General features: G+C 38.9%; 1 protein-coding gene across 2 annotated transcripts; it reads left to right on the forward strand.

The window, feature by feature from the left end:
* The first annotated feature begins 1,250 nt into the window (after nt 1-1,250).
* Nucleotides 1,251-17,697, forward strand: matk (megakaryocyte-associated tyrosine kinase). Of its 2 annotated transcripts, none has more exons than XM_037769573.1 (13): nt 1,251-1,456; nt 2,202-2,247; nt 3,362-3,475; nt 3,570-3,682; nt 3,967-4,186; nt 7,233-7,326; nt 7,439-7,504; nt 7,656-7,755; nt 8,576-8,660; nt 10,444-10,517; nt 10,684-10,879; nt 11,265-11,351; nt 13,995-17,697. In XM_037769573.1, exons 2-13 carry the CDS (start codon nt 2,239-2,241, stop codon nt 14,220-14,222), a joined length of 1,386 nt encoding a protein of 461 aa, XP_037625501.1. In that variant the 5' UTR covers nt 1,251-1,456; nt 2,202-2,238; the 3' UTR covers nt 14,223-17,697. The 2 variants fall into 2 exon arrangements, with proteins under 2 accessions (XP_037625501.1, XP_037625500.1); XM_037769572.1 differs by having other exon boundaries at nt 1,252-1,456; nt 3,567-3,682; nt 13,995-17,696.
* Nucleotides 17,698-17,872: the final 175 nt, after the last annotated feature.

Raw genomic sequence — 17,872 nt, forward strand, 5'->3', positions numbered from 1 at the left:
TTTATTTTCTTGAAGTCTCATTGAGAAAGTAATTCTTTCCATTACAAATATTTAATAAATAACATCATACCAGTTCTCTAATGATGGGGTATCTAGTTTAAGCCATTTCTTAGTAATTTTTTTTCTAACAGCTACAAAAAAAAATTCTTAAGGCACTGTGTATGAGACACACAAGGACACGAGGGAGGCAGAGCTCTTAAACCTCATAACAACAATTATATTGTACATAAGTTAAGGAAATTAAGGTAATAAACATAATACACATTATAAAACATGTACAACTAACATTCTGAAATAACTCATGTGCCATAAAGCGTCTTATGTAATTATCCATGAAAAATCCAAATTATTAACAGATAGATCAAACTAAACCTGCTTTATGTTGCACAATAAAAATATAATAAATAATCTGTGCAAGGTTGAAAGGTGTCAATCTCATTTTCAACACAAGTACGAGTGTTGTTCATCTGATACTTAGTAGGCAGGGGAAAAAAAGACTTCCCAAACTATCCCTTTATCAAAAAACTGATGAAAATACTACAAGATGTGTGCTAATCTAATATTCCAAATAAGTATTTTGTTTCAATATTTGTACATGTTGAAAGTAGAAGACCAAACAGGAGTTCGTCCGACTTAAAAACTATGTTTGTACCAAATATAGTAACTACAGGTGCAGCTCAAAAAATTTGAATATTGCGAAAAAGTTCAATATTCCTCTTCAGTTATTTAAGAAAGTGAAAATGTAATATGTTCTAGACTCATTACACATAAACTAAAATGTTTCAAGCATTTTTTCATTTTAATTTCAATAATTAAATAAAAAAAAACAGCCTACAGCTCTAAAAAGAAAGAAAAAGGTATCTCAAAATATTAGAATATTTTATATACTGTATATATACTCGAAATGAAATATTCTAATATTTTGAGATACCTTTTTCTTTCTTTTTAGAGCTGTAGGCTGTAATTATCGAAATTAAAATGAAAAAAATGCTTGAAACATTTTAGTTTAATGAGTCTAGAATATATTAAATTTGCACTTTCATAAATAACTAATGGAGATTATTTAACTTTTTCACGATATTCTATTTTTTTTAGCTGCACCTGTAATTCTGTGTAAATCTTACACCAAAAAAAAATACTTTTGGACAGTTTCTACATTTTTACGAGGAAGAGAAGAAGAAATAGAAGAAGGAGAAGAAGCGTCACTTCTTCTTCCTCGCCTCATGAAATATGAAGCGCGTTTTCCCAAATATTGAGGAAGTGGTCCGACAGATAAAACAGCAACTCGCTCCTCAGCTGCGGCACATGCTTGGGATATTAATACCTACAGTATCGGTTCCTGCGGAGTTGGTATTAAATGAAAATGTCATCGCTTTGAGACTTTGAAGTCCAGTTAACAGACCGGGCTGTCCTGAAGGAGGAGAGGAGGACTCAGCATCCGAGCAGAGAGCTGCAGGTACTGAAACATTAATGTCGACCAGAAACCAGACTGAACAAGCTGTCTGGGGCGTTTTACTTTTAATTTATGTGACAGGAACAGCCAGAAACAACGCTATCAACTATCCTCCTACCAGCTAACATCTTTATATTGTGTTTTTGGATGCTGCTCCTAAAGGTCTCTTTTTATGGACATCATTTAAAGGTCCCATATCATGCTCATTTTCAGGTTCATACTTGTATTTTGTGTTTCTACTAGAACATGTTTACATGCTGTAATGTTAAAAAAAATATATATATTTTCCTCATACTGTCAGCCTGAATATGCCCGTATTTACCCTCTGTCTGAAACGCTCCGTTTTTAGCGCATTTTGACGGAATTGCAACGGAATTGCATTGCTAGGCAACAGCTTGGGTCCATGTGTACTTCTCGTCAGCTGATGACATTCAAATTCACTGCAACCAGGAATAAACTGGGACACATTTAGAATGTTTACGTTTAAAATTGTGTCAAGGGTCTAAATATTGTATATTTGTGACATCACGAATAGACAGAAATCCTGACAGCTTGTTTCAAATGCAGAGTTTCTGAATACGGGCTGTGTGTATTTCCCTGTGGATTGAGCGTTTTGATACTTTCACAGTATTCATATAGGACTTAAGCCTGCTTTATAATAACATGAAACATGAAAATCACACTTTTTTATAATATGGGACCTTTAATGTCATCTTATTGTTCAAAGACATTTTTTTCTCCTTAACAGGTGTTTAACACAGTTATCCAACCCTCCAGCCCTGCTCATGGCAAAGGTATGTACTGTGATTAAGAGCAGCTGTGTAGTTTGCTTTAAATATCAATCAATACAAGAAGCTGAATTTAGTCAACTTTAATCTCTGTTGTGTTGATTTGGTAAAACATGGGGGGGGGGTTAACAATTGATAATCAAGGATAGAAAAATAACGACATATCTGAGATAAATTTAAAAGACTGAAGTCTGAAGTCCATCAAAGGTAGATCTGCAGCGATTAATCGATTAGTTGTCAACTATTAAATTAATGGCTAACTATTTTGATTAATTGGTTTGAGTAATATTTTAAGGGAAAAAGGGCTAAATTCTTTGATTACTGGTTTTGGTTTATTTACTCCTCTATGACAGTAAACTGAATATCTTTGAGTTGGGGACAAAACAAGACATTTGAGGACGTCATCGTGGGCTTTGGGAAACACTCATTGACATTTTTCACTAATTTCTGACATTTTATAGACCAAACAGCTAATTGATTAATCGAGAAAATAATCGACAGATTAATCAATAAGGAAATAATTGTTAGTTGCAGCCCTAATTAAAGCAGTTGAATAATGTTTAATGAAATGCAACAGGCTGTGAGATGATCGGGCTATCAAACAGAGAGTTTAAGGTGTTTATTCCATGTGCGGTTCTCATTGGTCAAACATGGAGCATAATCTTGATCTACATGTGAGTATTGTATAAACACACCATCACTGACTAAAAGATAAAATTGCAAGGCAAACATATTTCCTAAGAAGTCTCCTCGAAAGACGTGTGTAATTTGGCAGTGATCATAGGTAGAATAAAGATGTTAAGTTGGTACACCTCCAACTTAACCTCGAGTCTTTTAATCTTTGGTTTAAATGAAACTTTTCTTTTTCTATCACACATAGAGTAAGAATTGTATTTTCCAGTACAGTCTAAATGCCCTATCATTAAATATACTTATATACATAGTTAATAGTTAATAATGGTCTAAAATAAAACATTAGCATTATTCATCATGTTTAATATTGTGTTTATTATATTGTTTAATATACGTTCTTTCTGACTCCATTATTTCAGACAATGAGGTGTTTTAGGGCCAGTGCCTTATTGTTCTTCTTCTTCTTCTTATTCCTCTGCTTGTGTAGATGAGCTGGGCTGCCGGTAAACAGTGTGTAGCCAAGGGGGACCACAGGAAACCAAAACCTGGAGAACTGGCCTACCACAAAGGAGACTTCCTCACTATTGTTGAATCAAGCACGGTACTGTCATGTTTAAGAGGAGCTACGGTTTGTTCAGAGTCATTTTGTAAATTTTTTCCACCATCTGACACAAGACTTTGCTCTTTTCTAGAAGAAGGGATATTACGAGGCCAGACACAACGCCACCGGAGAGGAAGGACTCATAAACTCCACCAATGTGCGTGAAAGAGAGGCTCTGCGTGTCGACCCCAGCCTCAGCCTCATGCCGTACGTCTCCTCTTCCTTTTTCCCACACGCTGTAAACAGAAGCAGTGTGACTGTGACACACTAGTTTCCCACTTTAGCTGTTGGTTTGGTCAATCCTGAAAACACATCTTGTGACTCCACAGTGTGGGTTTGATGTAACAAAAAACGGACTCTGTATTAATCACTCCAACTTCCTTTTTTTTGGTGTGACTTGTTTTCAACTTCTGTCTGTTAAAATTAGCATCTGTAATATATTTGGGACTTGTGAGACTGATGTTTTTTTATGTGTGTGTGTCTTTCACTAGTTGGTTTCATGGGAAGATCTCTGGTCCAGAGGCGGTGTCGAAGCTGCAGCCGGCCGAGGACGGCCTGTTCCTGGTCCGGGAGTCCATCCGCCATCCTGGAGACTACGTCCTGTGTGTCAGTGTCTCTGGAGACGTCATGCACTACCGGGTGATTTATCAGGACATGCAGCTGACCATCGACAACACACAGTATTTCTACAACCTCATTGACATGATAGAGGTAAGAGGCTCTTGGTTTGAGTCAATCCACATTGTGTAATTCTATGTAGCCAAGACAAAAATTATACCTGCAGCATGCACGAAATCCCCGAAGATCTTTCATATGAAGGTGAAAGGAAAAATATGCATATTGCCCCAAGATTACATGTACGTTATTTAACAAGTCAGTGTCATTTGACAGATCCACCTATAATTCAGAGTTATTTCGGGCACAGCTTCGCCTACCTCCAATGAGCATAGACAAAAGAAAAAGTCTAAAGAGGTTAAAACTCCAGCAGCACTTGTAGAATGAAAACACTCCTGAAACACATCTTATAATAAAGGTGTTTTTTCTACAAGTTTTGACCTGAAAATAGTGAAAAATGTCGTGTTTCCCAAAGCCCAAAATTATGTCCTCAGTTTACTGTCAAAGAAGCGTAAAGAAACCAGATCATATTCACATTTAAGAAGCTGGAATCAGAATTTTTACTTTTCTTTCTTAAAAAATTATCGATAAATCGTTGCAGCTCTAAGACAAATGAAAATGTTGACTTTATGATGACACTAGATGAAAAATCCATTCTGAGGTGGACAAGAATGTGTGTACCAAATTTCAAGGCAAACCAATCGATCTACTGAAGACCAGTAGCGTGGATAAAAGTCACACTTAATGTTAACACCGAAACCATGTGTCAAAACGAAACAAGGACAGGAAAACACATGAAGCGCAGTCCTTTTATGGATTATCTGCATTTGGCCTGTTTCTGTGCGAGGGGGCATTGAAAGCTTTGAGGTTTGGAGATAGACTCCACAGAGATGGCCAGCTCTCGTTCAGCACCATGTTATCAGCGAGCCACAGATGGCTTCAGGCCTGAGTCAGACCGGCTGACTTACTCCTGCGAGGAAACAGAGGGAGGACGTCCAAATGAATGTTGGGCTGAATCATGCTATGAAAGCTCTTTTGTGTCATCGCTGGCAGACTGCTGACAATATAAAACCAGGCTCTGATGTGACACTGTATCATAATTTACTCGTGAAATTTAATTCAGCTTGACGCTTTGTGTTTTGTCATTAGGAAACAGAGACCTTGCACCGACATTGAAGAGTTTTTATACTCTATATATATAGTGTGGTGCAGTGTTTCTCAAGATTGTTAAAGCTAAATATAGGTAAAACTCATTGCTTTCTATGTTAAACCACAGTGGTTAGCGCTGTTCAAACGGCTTCCTGTGTACCGTGGAGGTGTTTATTTCTCTTTGTCAGTTTCAGTGAGCTCATTATTCTCTTTAGAGCTAAAATAATAATGTCCTGTACATTCATAAACCTTATGTACAGACGTAGGCAAAATTGTTGGTACTCTTCCGTTAAAGAAAGAAAAACCCACAAAGGTCACTGAAATAACTTGAAACTGAGAAAAGTAATAATAAATAAAAATGTATTGAAAATTAACTAATGAAAATGAGACATTGCTTTTGAATTTTGGTTCAACAGAATCATTTAAAAAAACAAACTAATGAAACTGGCCTAGACAAAAATGATGGTACTCTTAACTTAATATTTAGTTGCACAACCTTTTGAGGCAATCACTGCAATCAAGCGATTTCTGTAACTCTCAATGAGACTTCTGCACCTGTCGACAGGTATTTTGGCCCACTCCTCGTGAGCAAACTGCTCCAGCTGTCTCAGGTTTGAAGGGTGCCTTCTCCAGACTGCATGTTTCAGCTCCTTCCACAGATGTTCAATAGGATTTAGATCCGGGCTCATAGAAGGCCACTTCAGAATAGTCCAATGTTTTGTTCTTAGCCATTCTTGGGTGTTTTTAGCTGTGTTTTGGGTCATTATCCTGTTTGAGGACCCATGACCTGCGACTGAGACCAAGTTTTCTGACACTGGGCAGCACATTTCGCTCCAGAATGCCTTGATAGTCTTGAGATTTCATTGCACCCTGCACAGATTCAAGACACCCTGTGCCAGATGCAACAAAGCAGCCCCATAACATAACCGAGCCTCCTCCATGTTTCACATTAGGTACAGTGTTCTTTTCTTTGGATGCTTCATTTTTGCGTCTGTGAACATAGAGCTGATGTGACTTGCCAAAAAGCTCCAGTTTTGTCTCATCTGTCCAAAGGACATTCTCCCAGAAGCTTTGTGGCTTGTCAATATGCATTTTGGAAAATTCCAGTCTCGCTTTTTTATGATTTGGTGTCCTCCTCGGTTGTCTTCCATTAAGTCCACTTTGGCTCAAACAGTGACGGATGGTGCGATCTGACACTGATGTACCTTGACCTTGGAGTTCATCTCTAATCTCTTTGGAAGTTGTTCTGGGCTCTTTGGTTACCATTCGTATTATCCGTCTCTTCAATATGTCATCAATTTTCCTCTTGCGGCCACGTCCAGGGAGGTTGGCTACAGTCCCATGGACCTTAAACTTCTGAATAATATGAGCAGCTGTAGTCACAGGAACATCAAGCTGCTTGGAGATGGTCTTATAGCCTTTACCTTTAACATGAAGGTCTATAATGTTCTTTCTGATCTCCTGAGACAACTCTCTCCTTAGCTTTCTGTGGTCCATGTTCAGTGTGGTATACACCATGATACCAAACAGCACAGTGACTACTTTTCACCCTTTAAATAGGCAGACTGACTGATTACAAGTTTGAAGATACCTGTGATGCTAATTACAGGACACACCTTAGTTTAACATGTCCCTATGGTCACATTATTTTACATCTTTTCTAGGGCTACCATCATTTTTGTCTAGGCCAGTTTCATCAGTTTGTTTTTTAAAATGATTCTGTTGAACCACAATTCAAAAGCAACAGCTGATTTTCATTAGTTAATTTTCAGTAAATTTTTATTTATTATTACTTTTGTCAGTTTCAAGTTATTTCAGTGACCATTGTGGGGTTTTCTTTCTTTAACGGAAGAGTACCAACAATTTTGCCTACGTCTGTATGTGGCACAGCACTGCACACATATACTGTGGAGAATGAACAAATAAAATTACAGATATTATAGATGTAAAAACATCTGCGATAAATAACTGTTGTGTGTTTCCATCTTTGCAGTTCTACTCAAAAAACAAAGGCTCCATCGCTACAACTCTTCTGAAGCCCAAACAAAAACTCGGAGCCAAGTCAGCTAAGTTAGAGCTGTCTAAAAGTAAGTCTGATGTCAAGAAAACTGTATCTATACAGATCCAATATAAAATTAATAATGATTATGAAAGCTTGTGAAGGTATGAGTCAGGTTTACAGTTCTCTCTCTTCTCCAGCTGGATGGCTGTTGGACATTACGAAGCTCAAACTGGGAGAGAGTATTGGAGAGGGGGAGTTTGGTGGTGAGCTTTCATTCTCTTCTTAGTATTATATTTGTACCCTCAATATTTAATAATGAAAAGTGTCATCAAACATTTACAGAAAATAATAATTATGTCTTGAGTTAGTATGGATGTATTTTGATAGTAAATACTGTGTGCTTCTCAACCGCAGCTGTTTATGAAGGAGAGTATATGGGCCAGAGGGTGGCAGTGAAGACCATTAAATGTGATGTGACAGCTCAGGCCTTCCTGCAGGAGACAACAGTCATGACGTGAGTCTGGAGATTTCCTCAATATTAATGTTTTCACATTTTGTCAAAACACTTTGATGAGCTTCACATTCATTACTAATAAAAGGGACCAGTTGCATACAAATAGACCTAGTCTTTGTCTTAAATATAACTTTAAGTCAGACTTGCTATAGACACTTAAATGTACCTGTTGTATAAAGCTTCCATATGAGTGACTAATGTAAGACTGACTACATAGCCTGTCACACAATGCATTATGGGTGAAATAAGACACTTTACAGAAGACAACAAATAAGATGTCGGATGCAACAGCGACACCACACCAAGTATGACAGAAAATACCAGAGAAGATAAACAGCATAAATCCAACAGTCGTTAGATCCATTAAAGATGTTCAGAAACAATTCAAGAATATAGTACATGGTTGCTAAAAGTAATGGTTAAACAGTTAGTTAAAAATTGGCTAAAAGTAATGGGTAAATAGTTGAAATAGTTGACCCTCTAACGGATTGTTGCCATAGCAACAATGCTCTCACCTCCGGCTTAGCTACGAGGAGAGGTGACTAACTTTCCTACCTCAAATTAAGTCGGACTTAATATTTATACAACAGACAGGCTTAATTAGAGTAATAGTCTAACCTGACAATCTAAGAGCTAAGGCCAAGACTAGTCTTAAACTAAGTGTATGCAACTGGCCCCTGATTTTAGAGAGTTTTCTCAATGAAAAATTAACTTATTTTGGCTTATTGCACAAGTGATCATATCATTTTGAATCAAATGTAACTTACTAATATTTGTATTAGTGCTGTCAGTGTTTTAAATGTGGATTCACTTCTTCCAGGAAGCTCCAGCATAAAAACCTGGTGCGATTGTTGGGGGTCATTCTTCACAAAGGGCTTCATATTGTCACAGAGCTCATGACGAAGGTACAGTAAACAGTAAACACATCATTTATCAGTGGTTCTTAGTTGAAAAATAAAACATGGTTATAATAATAAAAAATCTCTAAAATAGTGAATAGATATTGATCGTGGCTAGAAGACACCTTGTTACATTACATAATGAAACAGAAAATACAATCACATACAGAAAGTGAAAGCTCATAGGGTTTTCTCTATTTGACCACAATAATTCCAGACATCAAGATGAGTCATTGTTGGGAAGCGTCTCCTAAACAGCAGCGAAGGAAACCACCATCTAAACAGAAAGCTGGACTCACCAGCTATGAATACATCAGCTTTTTTCTGCAAATTCACTACCAGCAGCCAGTGAGAAAAATAGTTATGTGGGTTTTTGAGGGTTGTTTTACTTTCTGGGAAATCACGTATTCTGGGCAACTCCCAGAGGATAGACAGAGGGGTTGGGAGGGACTCGGATAACTGCAGGTTTTCAGTGATCGTGTTTGCTTATAATTTATGTACTAAGGTGTGTATGCTTTGAAGTGTCCTTGGATTTTTGTAGATTTTAACAGAGTGAATGGCTTTGTGACCAATTTACTTGGTTGTTTTAGCTCAGGCTGTTTTATTTCATGTGTTTTATTGTGATGATTGGTTTTGATGCAGTAATTTCCTTAATACAAGACATTTTTCTCTTAAGGGAGACAATAAAAGTACCCATAAATGGTAGATGGTGGTCGGCACTCCCCCAGCTTGGAGAAGTAGAAAGGGGTTACCGTACAGAAGCAAAGCAAAGTACTGCTGTGGACGGGGGCAGCAGCCAAATGTATTTTAGCCACCTAAAAGAAAGGCCCCCCTAAACAAATCAATATCAGTTTAAGTGTATGGTTTACCTTGCCGTGAGACAGCTATACAGTCTATGTTTCCAACAGGGAACTGAAGCCGTTATCTGTGCTCTCGCCAAAGCAACCAGACTCCATTGGAAAAAAACTGTAATTTTACCTCGCAGAACACAGGAGGTGCTGGTTTACTGCTGCCTCGATCTGTTAGTTTGTTTGTGTTAATGTGTAATTTTGGTTAGTTTGGATTCACCAAAGTCACACAATAATGCAAACAAACCAACTGATCGAGGCAGCAATAGACCAGCAACCCCTGTATTCTGCGAGGTAAAATTAAAGTTTTTTTCAATGGAGTCTGGTGACTCGAGTGCATAGATGGGATACAACGGCTTCAGTTCCTTGTCAGAAAGGGCTGTCTGACGGCAAGTGAAAATATTCTAAATATAGCGTACTCTTGAACTGATACTGCTCTTTTAGGTGAGCCTTTCTTTTAGGTTGCTAGAATAGGTTTTGCTGCCGGCCTCGTCCACAGCAGTACATTGCTTTGCTTCCTTGCGGTAACTCCTGTCTGTTTCACCAAACTGGGGGCACGCTGACGGTCATCTACTGTAGGTGATAAACTGACTATGGATAAGTACCTCCACCACTGATGCAATAGTATGCCAGGGATGGCAATGCAGCTTTAAGGAGTCAGAGTCTGACTTCCTCACCTGTTAAATGACATTAGGCTAAAATCCAGAAGCTCATTGTGGATGCTGGGCCTCAAGTACAGTCATATAATGACTTTAGATCATATTTTAGAATATTAAATAACTTGTTTAGCACTGGGTTTACACATTTAAAAACCAAAAGGTTAAAACCTGCTTGTAGCGTTTTTGTCTACGTGTAGTATTTCTCATAATACCAACAGAAATCTTCTATCAGAACCTTATTCAAGTATTTTTAATTTGTTTACATGTGTCTTTGTGTTGCAGGGAAACCTTGTCAACTATCTCAGGACAAGAGGACGTTCAGTTGTAAGCTCAGTTCAGCTGCTCCGCTTTGCTCTGTGAGTTCAAACCTTAATGTTTTGTACAGCAGAAGTTATAGTGTGTGCAGAGTAGCACAAAAAAAATGCTTGTAACTGTGTATACATTGCACTGTGTGTGAGTGTTCAACAGTTTGCTGTGCAATATTCAAATAATGTTTGTGTGTGTTTACATGTATGTGGTCAGGGATGTGTGTGAGGGGATGGAGTACCTGGAGTCCAAGAAGTTGGTTCACAGAGATCTGGCAGCTCGTAACGTGCTGGTCTCTGACGACTGCGCGGCCAAGGTCAGCGACTTCGGTTTGACCAAGTTGGACTCGAAGGTGTCAGATAACGCCAAACTGCCGGTCAAATGGACCGCCCCCGAAGCTCTGAAGAAAGAGGTCAGTGTGGAGAGCTGCTATGTCCCTTTTTCTATCAGGGATTTCTTTTTCTGTATTTCTGTTCCTCTGAGGCCTCTTATTGGTACTTATATGGCATATTTTATAAAGGATTGGTAGGTTTAGAATATTGCTCCATTAATAATTAACAAATAAGTTATTGATGCCTTATAATCAGTAATAATCCACCAATAAGGAGCAGGTTGGTGTAAAGACCTGATGCATAAATTACCTTGTCTTTTTATTTAATTATTGAATTCATCAGGATTTAAGAGTTTGACTACTTACTGGGGTTTATAGCAACTTATAAAACCTTTACAAAGTATTCCCTATTAGAAAAGGGTTCTACATTTTTTTTATATGTCATATATCTTCTCCCATGATGCAGAAATTATCCACAAAATCAGATGTTTGGAGCTACGGCGTTCTCCTGTGGGAAATCTTCTCTTATGGCCGTCAACCTTACCCTAAGATGGTATGTAGCACCAGTACACGGCACTATTATACTGTTATAACATGTGTGTGTGTGTGTTTATACTGTATATGGGTGTGTCACTAGACACATAGGTGCATTGTGGACATGTCAGCTACAGCAAAAACTGTGTCAAACCAATAGTTTGACATTTTGGGTAATACAATTTTTCATGTTCCATACAACTCTCATGTCTGTCCACTAAATATGAAGCTACAGCCAGGCGACTGTTAGCTTAGCTTAGTATACAGACTGGAAGCAGGGGGAAACAGCTATCCTGGCTCTGTCCAAAGGCAACACAATCCTCACTTATTAGTTAAGTTAAAATGACAAAATGTGGTTTTATGAAGGGTTATGTGCCAAACGTTTTCTTGGTGGGGACCAGTTGACTTCACCTTCTCATTTAACTCTCAGCAAGAAAGCAAAAAAAAAGTCTAACTATTAAATCAATCAGACAAAATTAGTCTTCTGTCTGTTAAGTTACCTGACCTCTGTGGATAATTTGTGCCAAATATTCACAATCTATTGTACCTCAGAATTGATAAATGTGACTTATATGAATTTTTGGCATTATCGAACAACTGCACAATCACTCTTTGTCTGAGAAGTTGCTGACCTGGAAGGAGTATTAAGCTTGTGTCGAAACTCGGTCACTATGTCTTTTTAGAATTAGCATCTCTCACATGTAGTATGTGTGTCAGTGGAAAGCTGCCAGGATTTGTGGTCGAATTCGTCATCTTCTGGATTGACTTACTGTGTCTGAGCAGGAAACCTTTAGGTCAATTTAGGTCATGTTAGTGCGTCAGCAAGGATAGAGGTTTACTCCACATTGTGATGGGACAACTTGTAGAAATAATCGTATTGTTCCCAGCTTGACTAATCTTCTTATGAACTGTGTGGGTTAAGAGGAAGAGGAAGCAACTCTTTACCTGTGACGTACATACAGACTTTACAGCAGGTGGACACAGGAAAAGCATAGGTTGACGTCACATGAGGGACACTCTTAATGGAGAGACTCTGGAAAGGAAGAAACTATGCTACTTAAACACAGCTCTGTTTGTCACAATAGTCGCTCTCAGGTAATCCGTGCTCCCTGACCGCTGAGGTCGGCGGTGCATTGAGGACAGCAGGATCAGGCAGCATTAATCGAAGGGACAGTTAGCGTGTCTCTTGTGCACCTGACGTCAGGTGGTGTCCTTTTAAATGCAGATGATTAAGTCTTAATTACAGCCTGTTTGTAAATATACAGTATACACAGGTTGATCTATGTGGGTCAAGTTTGTGTTTCCCTCAATTAAACTCTGCGCCTGGTAATTTGTTGCCTGTTGGCAGAGAGACCAAGAGAAGAAGTGCATGCGTGCGTGCGTGCGTGCGTGCGTGCGTGCGTGCGTGCGTGTGCGTGTGTGATTAGTATCTGTGCTTTAAACATATATAATATGAAAAATAATGACACAAATACTTCATTTCACCCACTAAGTACTGAAAAGAGCCTGAAATCTTTGAGGTTGTAATCAGGATTGCAAGAGTGTGTTGAAGGGATAGTTTGGGTGATTTGAAGTGGGGTTGTATGAGGTACTTATCCATAGTCAGTGTATTACCTACAGTAGATGACGGTCAGCACGCCCCCAGTTTGGAGAAGCAGACAGGAGTTACTGCACAGAAGCAAAGCAATGTACTGCTGTGGATGGGGCCGGCAACAGAACATATTTTAGCCACCTAAACGAAAGGCTCACCAAATAAAATCATATCCTTTTAAGTGTACGCAATATTTAGAATAATTTTTAACCGGTGTACCTTGCCGTCAGACAGCCCTTTCTGACGGGGAACTGAAGCCGTTGTATCCATCTGTGCTCTCCCCAAAGCCGCCAGACTCCATTGAAAAAAAAATGTAATTTTACCTCGCAGAACACAGGGGTTGCTGGTCTACCGCTGCCTCAATCGGTTTGTTTGTGTTATTGTGTGACTTTGGTGAATCCGAACTAACCAAAGTCACACAATAACACAAACAAACTAATGAAACTAATCGAGGCAGCGGTAGACCAGCAACTCACGTTTTCTGCGAGGTAAAATTACAGTTTTTTTCAATGGAGTCTGGTTGCTTTTGCGAGAGCATTGGTAACAGCTTCAGTTCCCCATCAGCAACATAGACTACATAGCTGTCTCATGGCAAGGTAAACTGGTGAAAATATTCTGAATATAGCATTCACTTAAACAGATTTTTTTAGGTGAGCCTTTCTCTTAGGAGACTAAAATATGTTTTGCTGCCGGCCCCGGCCACAGCAGTACATTGCTGTCGTTCTCTGCGATAACTCCTGTCTGCTTCTCCAAACTGGGGGCGTGCCAACCATCAGCTACTGTAAGTAATACACTGACTTTGGATAAGTACCTCACACAACCCCACTTCAAAACACCTGAACTATCCCTTTAAAATTAGTGTATTTGAAAAACAAAAGGCAAAGCAAAAACCTTTATGATTCTACTAAAAACCACAGACCTGTTTTACAAGTAGAAATCTTAATAATTAAAGAGAAGATGGAGGTTGGAGATGGAGATGTTTAAAATGTTTAATTCACTTATCAGTATTCACAATTTATCAATTTATCAATTTATCACCTCCTTCCTCTCTCGCTGCTCCTGTTCATGCAGTCCCTGAAGGAGGTGAAGGAGATGGTGGAGGGGGGCTATCGCATGGAGGCTCCAGAGGACTGTCCCCCAGGCGTTTACTCCCTGATGAGGATTTGCTGGGAGCAGGAGCCACGCAGAAGACCAGCTTTCCACAAACTGAGAGAGAAACTTGAGCGAGAGATGTTTGAACGCAGCCCGCGCCTTGGGTCAGAGCGGCGGGATGGAATCAGGTCTGGATCTGGATGCTGAGCTCACAGTGGTGGGAATAAAGTGGCGGCTGATGAAAAGGTAACACACACATTGTTACCCGATTCTGTGAATCACACAAGATGGCCCGTTGGAGTTTCCACTGGATTGCTTTAACCTAGCGGACGGGACAAGACAATCATTATGTAACTCTGGTCATCATGTAATGACAATGAAAAAGGGTTTTACAGTTGGAGCCATGAATATACCAAACTTTGCTTTAGTGGGTCCGAACAAAGCAAAAATGGGTGAATCAGACCGTGGTAGCATGGCTCTATGGATGGCAATGTGGGTCTGTTGGTCACTCCACTACTTTGGTCCATTGCCATGAAACTTTGTACAGACATTCATGGTCCCCAGGGGATAAATCCTAACGACTCTGGTGATCCCCAGACTTTTCCTTCAGCACCAACAGGTTGACAAGTGAAATCAAACACGATCTCCGACACGCCCCTCCAGACGAAAAGGAGCATTTCTGACGTTTCCCCAAATACATTTTTTCTTCCAATCTTGTGAAAGGCTCATTGCATGGGTGGAATATGGACTCAAAAAAGTACAAAATGCAAGTCTTCCTCAAAAATAATCCAAGACACACCGTAGTGTTTAAACTAAATTAAATTTTATTTTACAAGGCAATAATTGTTTAAAATGCGTTGCGACCATCAGGGTCACATTTGTTATTCCTTTTAATAATACAAAGCTATTAAGAATACATTTTAAACTAGAGGCCATCTTGCGATGGGATCACACTAGCCACAACGCTAAATTGGACTAGGGGCGTAATATCATGTTTATTTTTGTTTATAGCTTATTTTGTAAATTGTACATTTTTATTCTTATTTTATTCTACGTTTTTATCTATTCTTTTGTTATTATACTGTTTGTCTTGCACCAACAAAGCCAAAGAAAATTCCTAGTGTATACCTCTTACACCTGGCAATAAACACCATCCTGATTCTGATTCTGATTCTGATTCTAAAGTAGGGAGCTCAATGGCTCCTTCCCCGGTTCCTAACCCCCTACTTCTTCCGGCGCTCTTGCTCGGACCACACCCATCTTCGAACTCGGGTTTTATTTTGATCTCAACTACACACCTGTAAAGTTTCGTGACTATATCTCGCATCAGTTTGGACTCTATCATGGTGACAAAATCTGTCCAAGGAGACAGACCTATAAACACCTGGCAAAGCACTCAAAACCGCTTCTGTGGTAGTTCCTGCTACAGTGGGCGTCTTCAGGACCACATTTTGCCGTGATGACACACACACACAGACTCACAAGGTTAAAACAATACCAGTGTTGCCGTCGCGGCTGGTAATCAACCCACAGGACAATGCACAGCCACTATTTGTGGGGTCTGTTGACACTGTGTTTGTAGTACCAAACCAGATCCCATGAAATGACAAAAAACAACAATGTACTGTATACAGACAAAGTACTGTCTGTGTAGCCAAAGCCAATGGTGAGTGGCAGTACAGCGCCATAATGTGTTGGAAATACTGTACATTGAGTGTGAATCTCCTTAATGACATAATATAAGTCAGTTTAGTCCGACAGGTAAGAGCATTTAGTGTCTTTTTATTGCCATATAGATATGGTACCTGTATGATCAAAGATCTACAGTTTTGCATGCAGAGAAAACAGGTTATTTGTATTTAATGTCAGGGAGAGAAATCAGAAAAAGATTAAAACATACGTATGGGAAAGAAAAAGGAATAATGTTTATCCTGGATTTAATCTCAGATCACCCAAATCTGCTTGTATCCCAGCATTAATGCTCAACAATATGCCATGGACTCAGGGCTTAATATGAAAAATATTTAATGTTATTGCTTGATTACAGTAAGAGAACAATTTTACTTAATAAATACTTTTAACAAAAAAAACAGTCAGCATTTTTCTTGTGTGCAGAGAAGATTGGGAGGCTCATTTGCAGCAGATACTCTGTAGGCCTTTTGATTAATTCAGTAGTTTTTCACTTCAAAGATGAACGTTAGCATTTTACTTTTCCAGATTGGTTTTTGAAACCAAACCTCATACTATGTTTGACACTTTGACCAGTCAGCATACTTAGGTTGGTGACTTTTTAATTTATTTTGTGAGAATAAATCTATGGGAAATACAGCTTTTATTACTACTTTCTCTTCCCTCTTTATAAGAATTTTGAGATTATAATAGTGACTTTGTGTTATCCACTGTCCTCTTGGGATCTCTTGGGATTTTTGCAGGTACAGAAGGTTGGACTGTTTGGACTGCACATGATTATTTTACATATACAGTTATGTATTCTATCTCATTTCACCATATGTGATTGTCGGCTGCTTTTTTTCATCTTTCTGTTGAGACTAATATATATTCAGTTCAAAACTCACCACAAAATGAAGCCTCTTTTTTGGATTGCTGTCACGTCACAAGACCAAATTAAAGATGTCATTTGACTTAAGTCTACGTAAGCCTGGTATTTGTCTCTGTCCCAGGAGACGGACCCCAAATTGAGGCTTGATCCTCCTGGTCTCTTGTCTTATCATACAGTGCCAGCGAGGGTCCTCCACGATTTGTTCAATCTGCTCTGTGTTTTCCTGAAGCTCTCTAATGGGATGAGCAGCAATTTTCTGGACAAGGATTTATAAAGGAACCAAATGTAAAAAAAAGGATAATAAAAGATTTGCTGTCTTTGATGGCGGCGGATGAGTTATATATTATTGAGTGAAGGATTTTTTTTCTGAATACCAGTGGTTATTTCCTGTCTGTTTGTTAGTGCATATTTTTATAGCACTGATGCAGCAATATCGTGATCCCCATATGTTAATGAGTTCTCAAGATGTTTCCTCAGAGGGTCTTATGCCCTCTGAGGTCATACTTTCTATGATGTTAAAGTGATGACCTTCACCTTTAATTTTAGGGTGTTAACATGTAGTCTAACACGTTTTATATAGACTGTAGTACCCAAATGTGCCACGCAAATGTGACAACAAGCTCTTTCATTCATAAAGTAATGATGAAATGAGGCACACCCGCTGAAGAAACAGTTGAGCAGACAATCACCTACGGTTGGTTGTTTAAATGTGGATGTAAATAGTCTGAAATCAAAGCTGAGAGTCTGCTCTTTCACCTCATAGTCACTGTTTTGTTTCATATCCACTTTGCTGGATTACAGAGCAAAAACAACATAAACCTGCCACTGTTCCACTACTTATACTGGAGACTGCATCATGTACAGTAAGCCCTTTTCAGGACCTTTGTACAGCTCCAAGTTGAGCCGATGCAGCACCTGACAGTTTGTGGATGTGCAGCAGTGTGAAAAGGGGATGGTGTACTCTAGAACTACCTAAAGGTGTTTATCTTTAGGTTTAGGTTTAAGTAGATTGTGGTCACTTCAGAAGGTCTTAGGTCAGTACTGGAGGTGTTAGACATAAGATGCTCATCCAAGACAACTCTCATTTTAGCATCTGCTCATCCCTGGAGATGTATTTTCCTTCACAAACTATAATGATAAACCATTAAAAGCAAGATCACCGCCCTGCACAACTAGACTAGTTTTTTTATGTTTGTGTTATTCTTCTGTCCGTTGGGATGATTAGTTACGATACATTTTACTCACCAATTTGAGATGATGAGTCTTTGAATCTGAATGAAAGTAAACACAAAACATA

Source organism: Sebastes umbrosus, chromosome 5 (assembly GCF_015220745.1).
Source record: "Sebastes umbrosus isolate fSebUmb1 chromosome 5, fSebUmb1.pri, whole genome shotgun sequence".
In the NCBI taxonomy this organism is placed as follows: domain Eukaryota; kingdom Metazoa; phylum Chordata; class Actinopteri; order Perciformes; family Sebastidae; genus Sebastes; species Sebastes umbrosus.

Bases quoted from the DNA above. Each gene is read 5' to 3' on its own strand.
- matk (XM_037769572.1), top strand. The intron at 7,756-8,575 runs GTGAGTCTGGAG...CACTTCTTCCAG, and splicing joins CAGGAGACAACAGTCATGAC to GAAGCTCCAGCATAAAAACC. The intron at 10,880-11,264 runs GTCAGTGTGGAG...CCCATGATGCAG, and splicing joins CCGAAGCTCTGAAGAAAGAG to AAATTATCCACAAAATCAGA.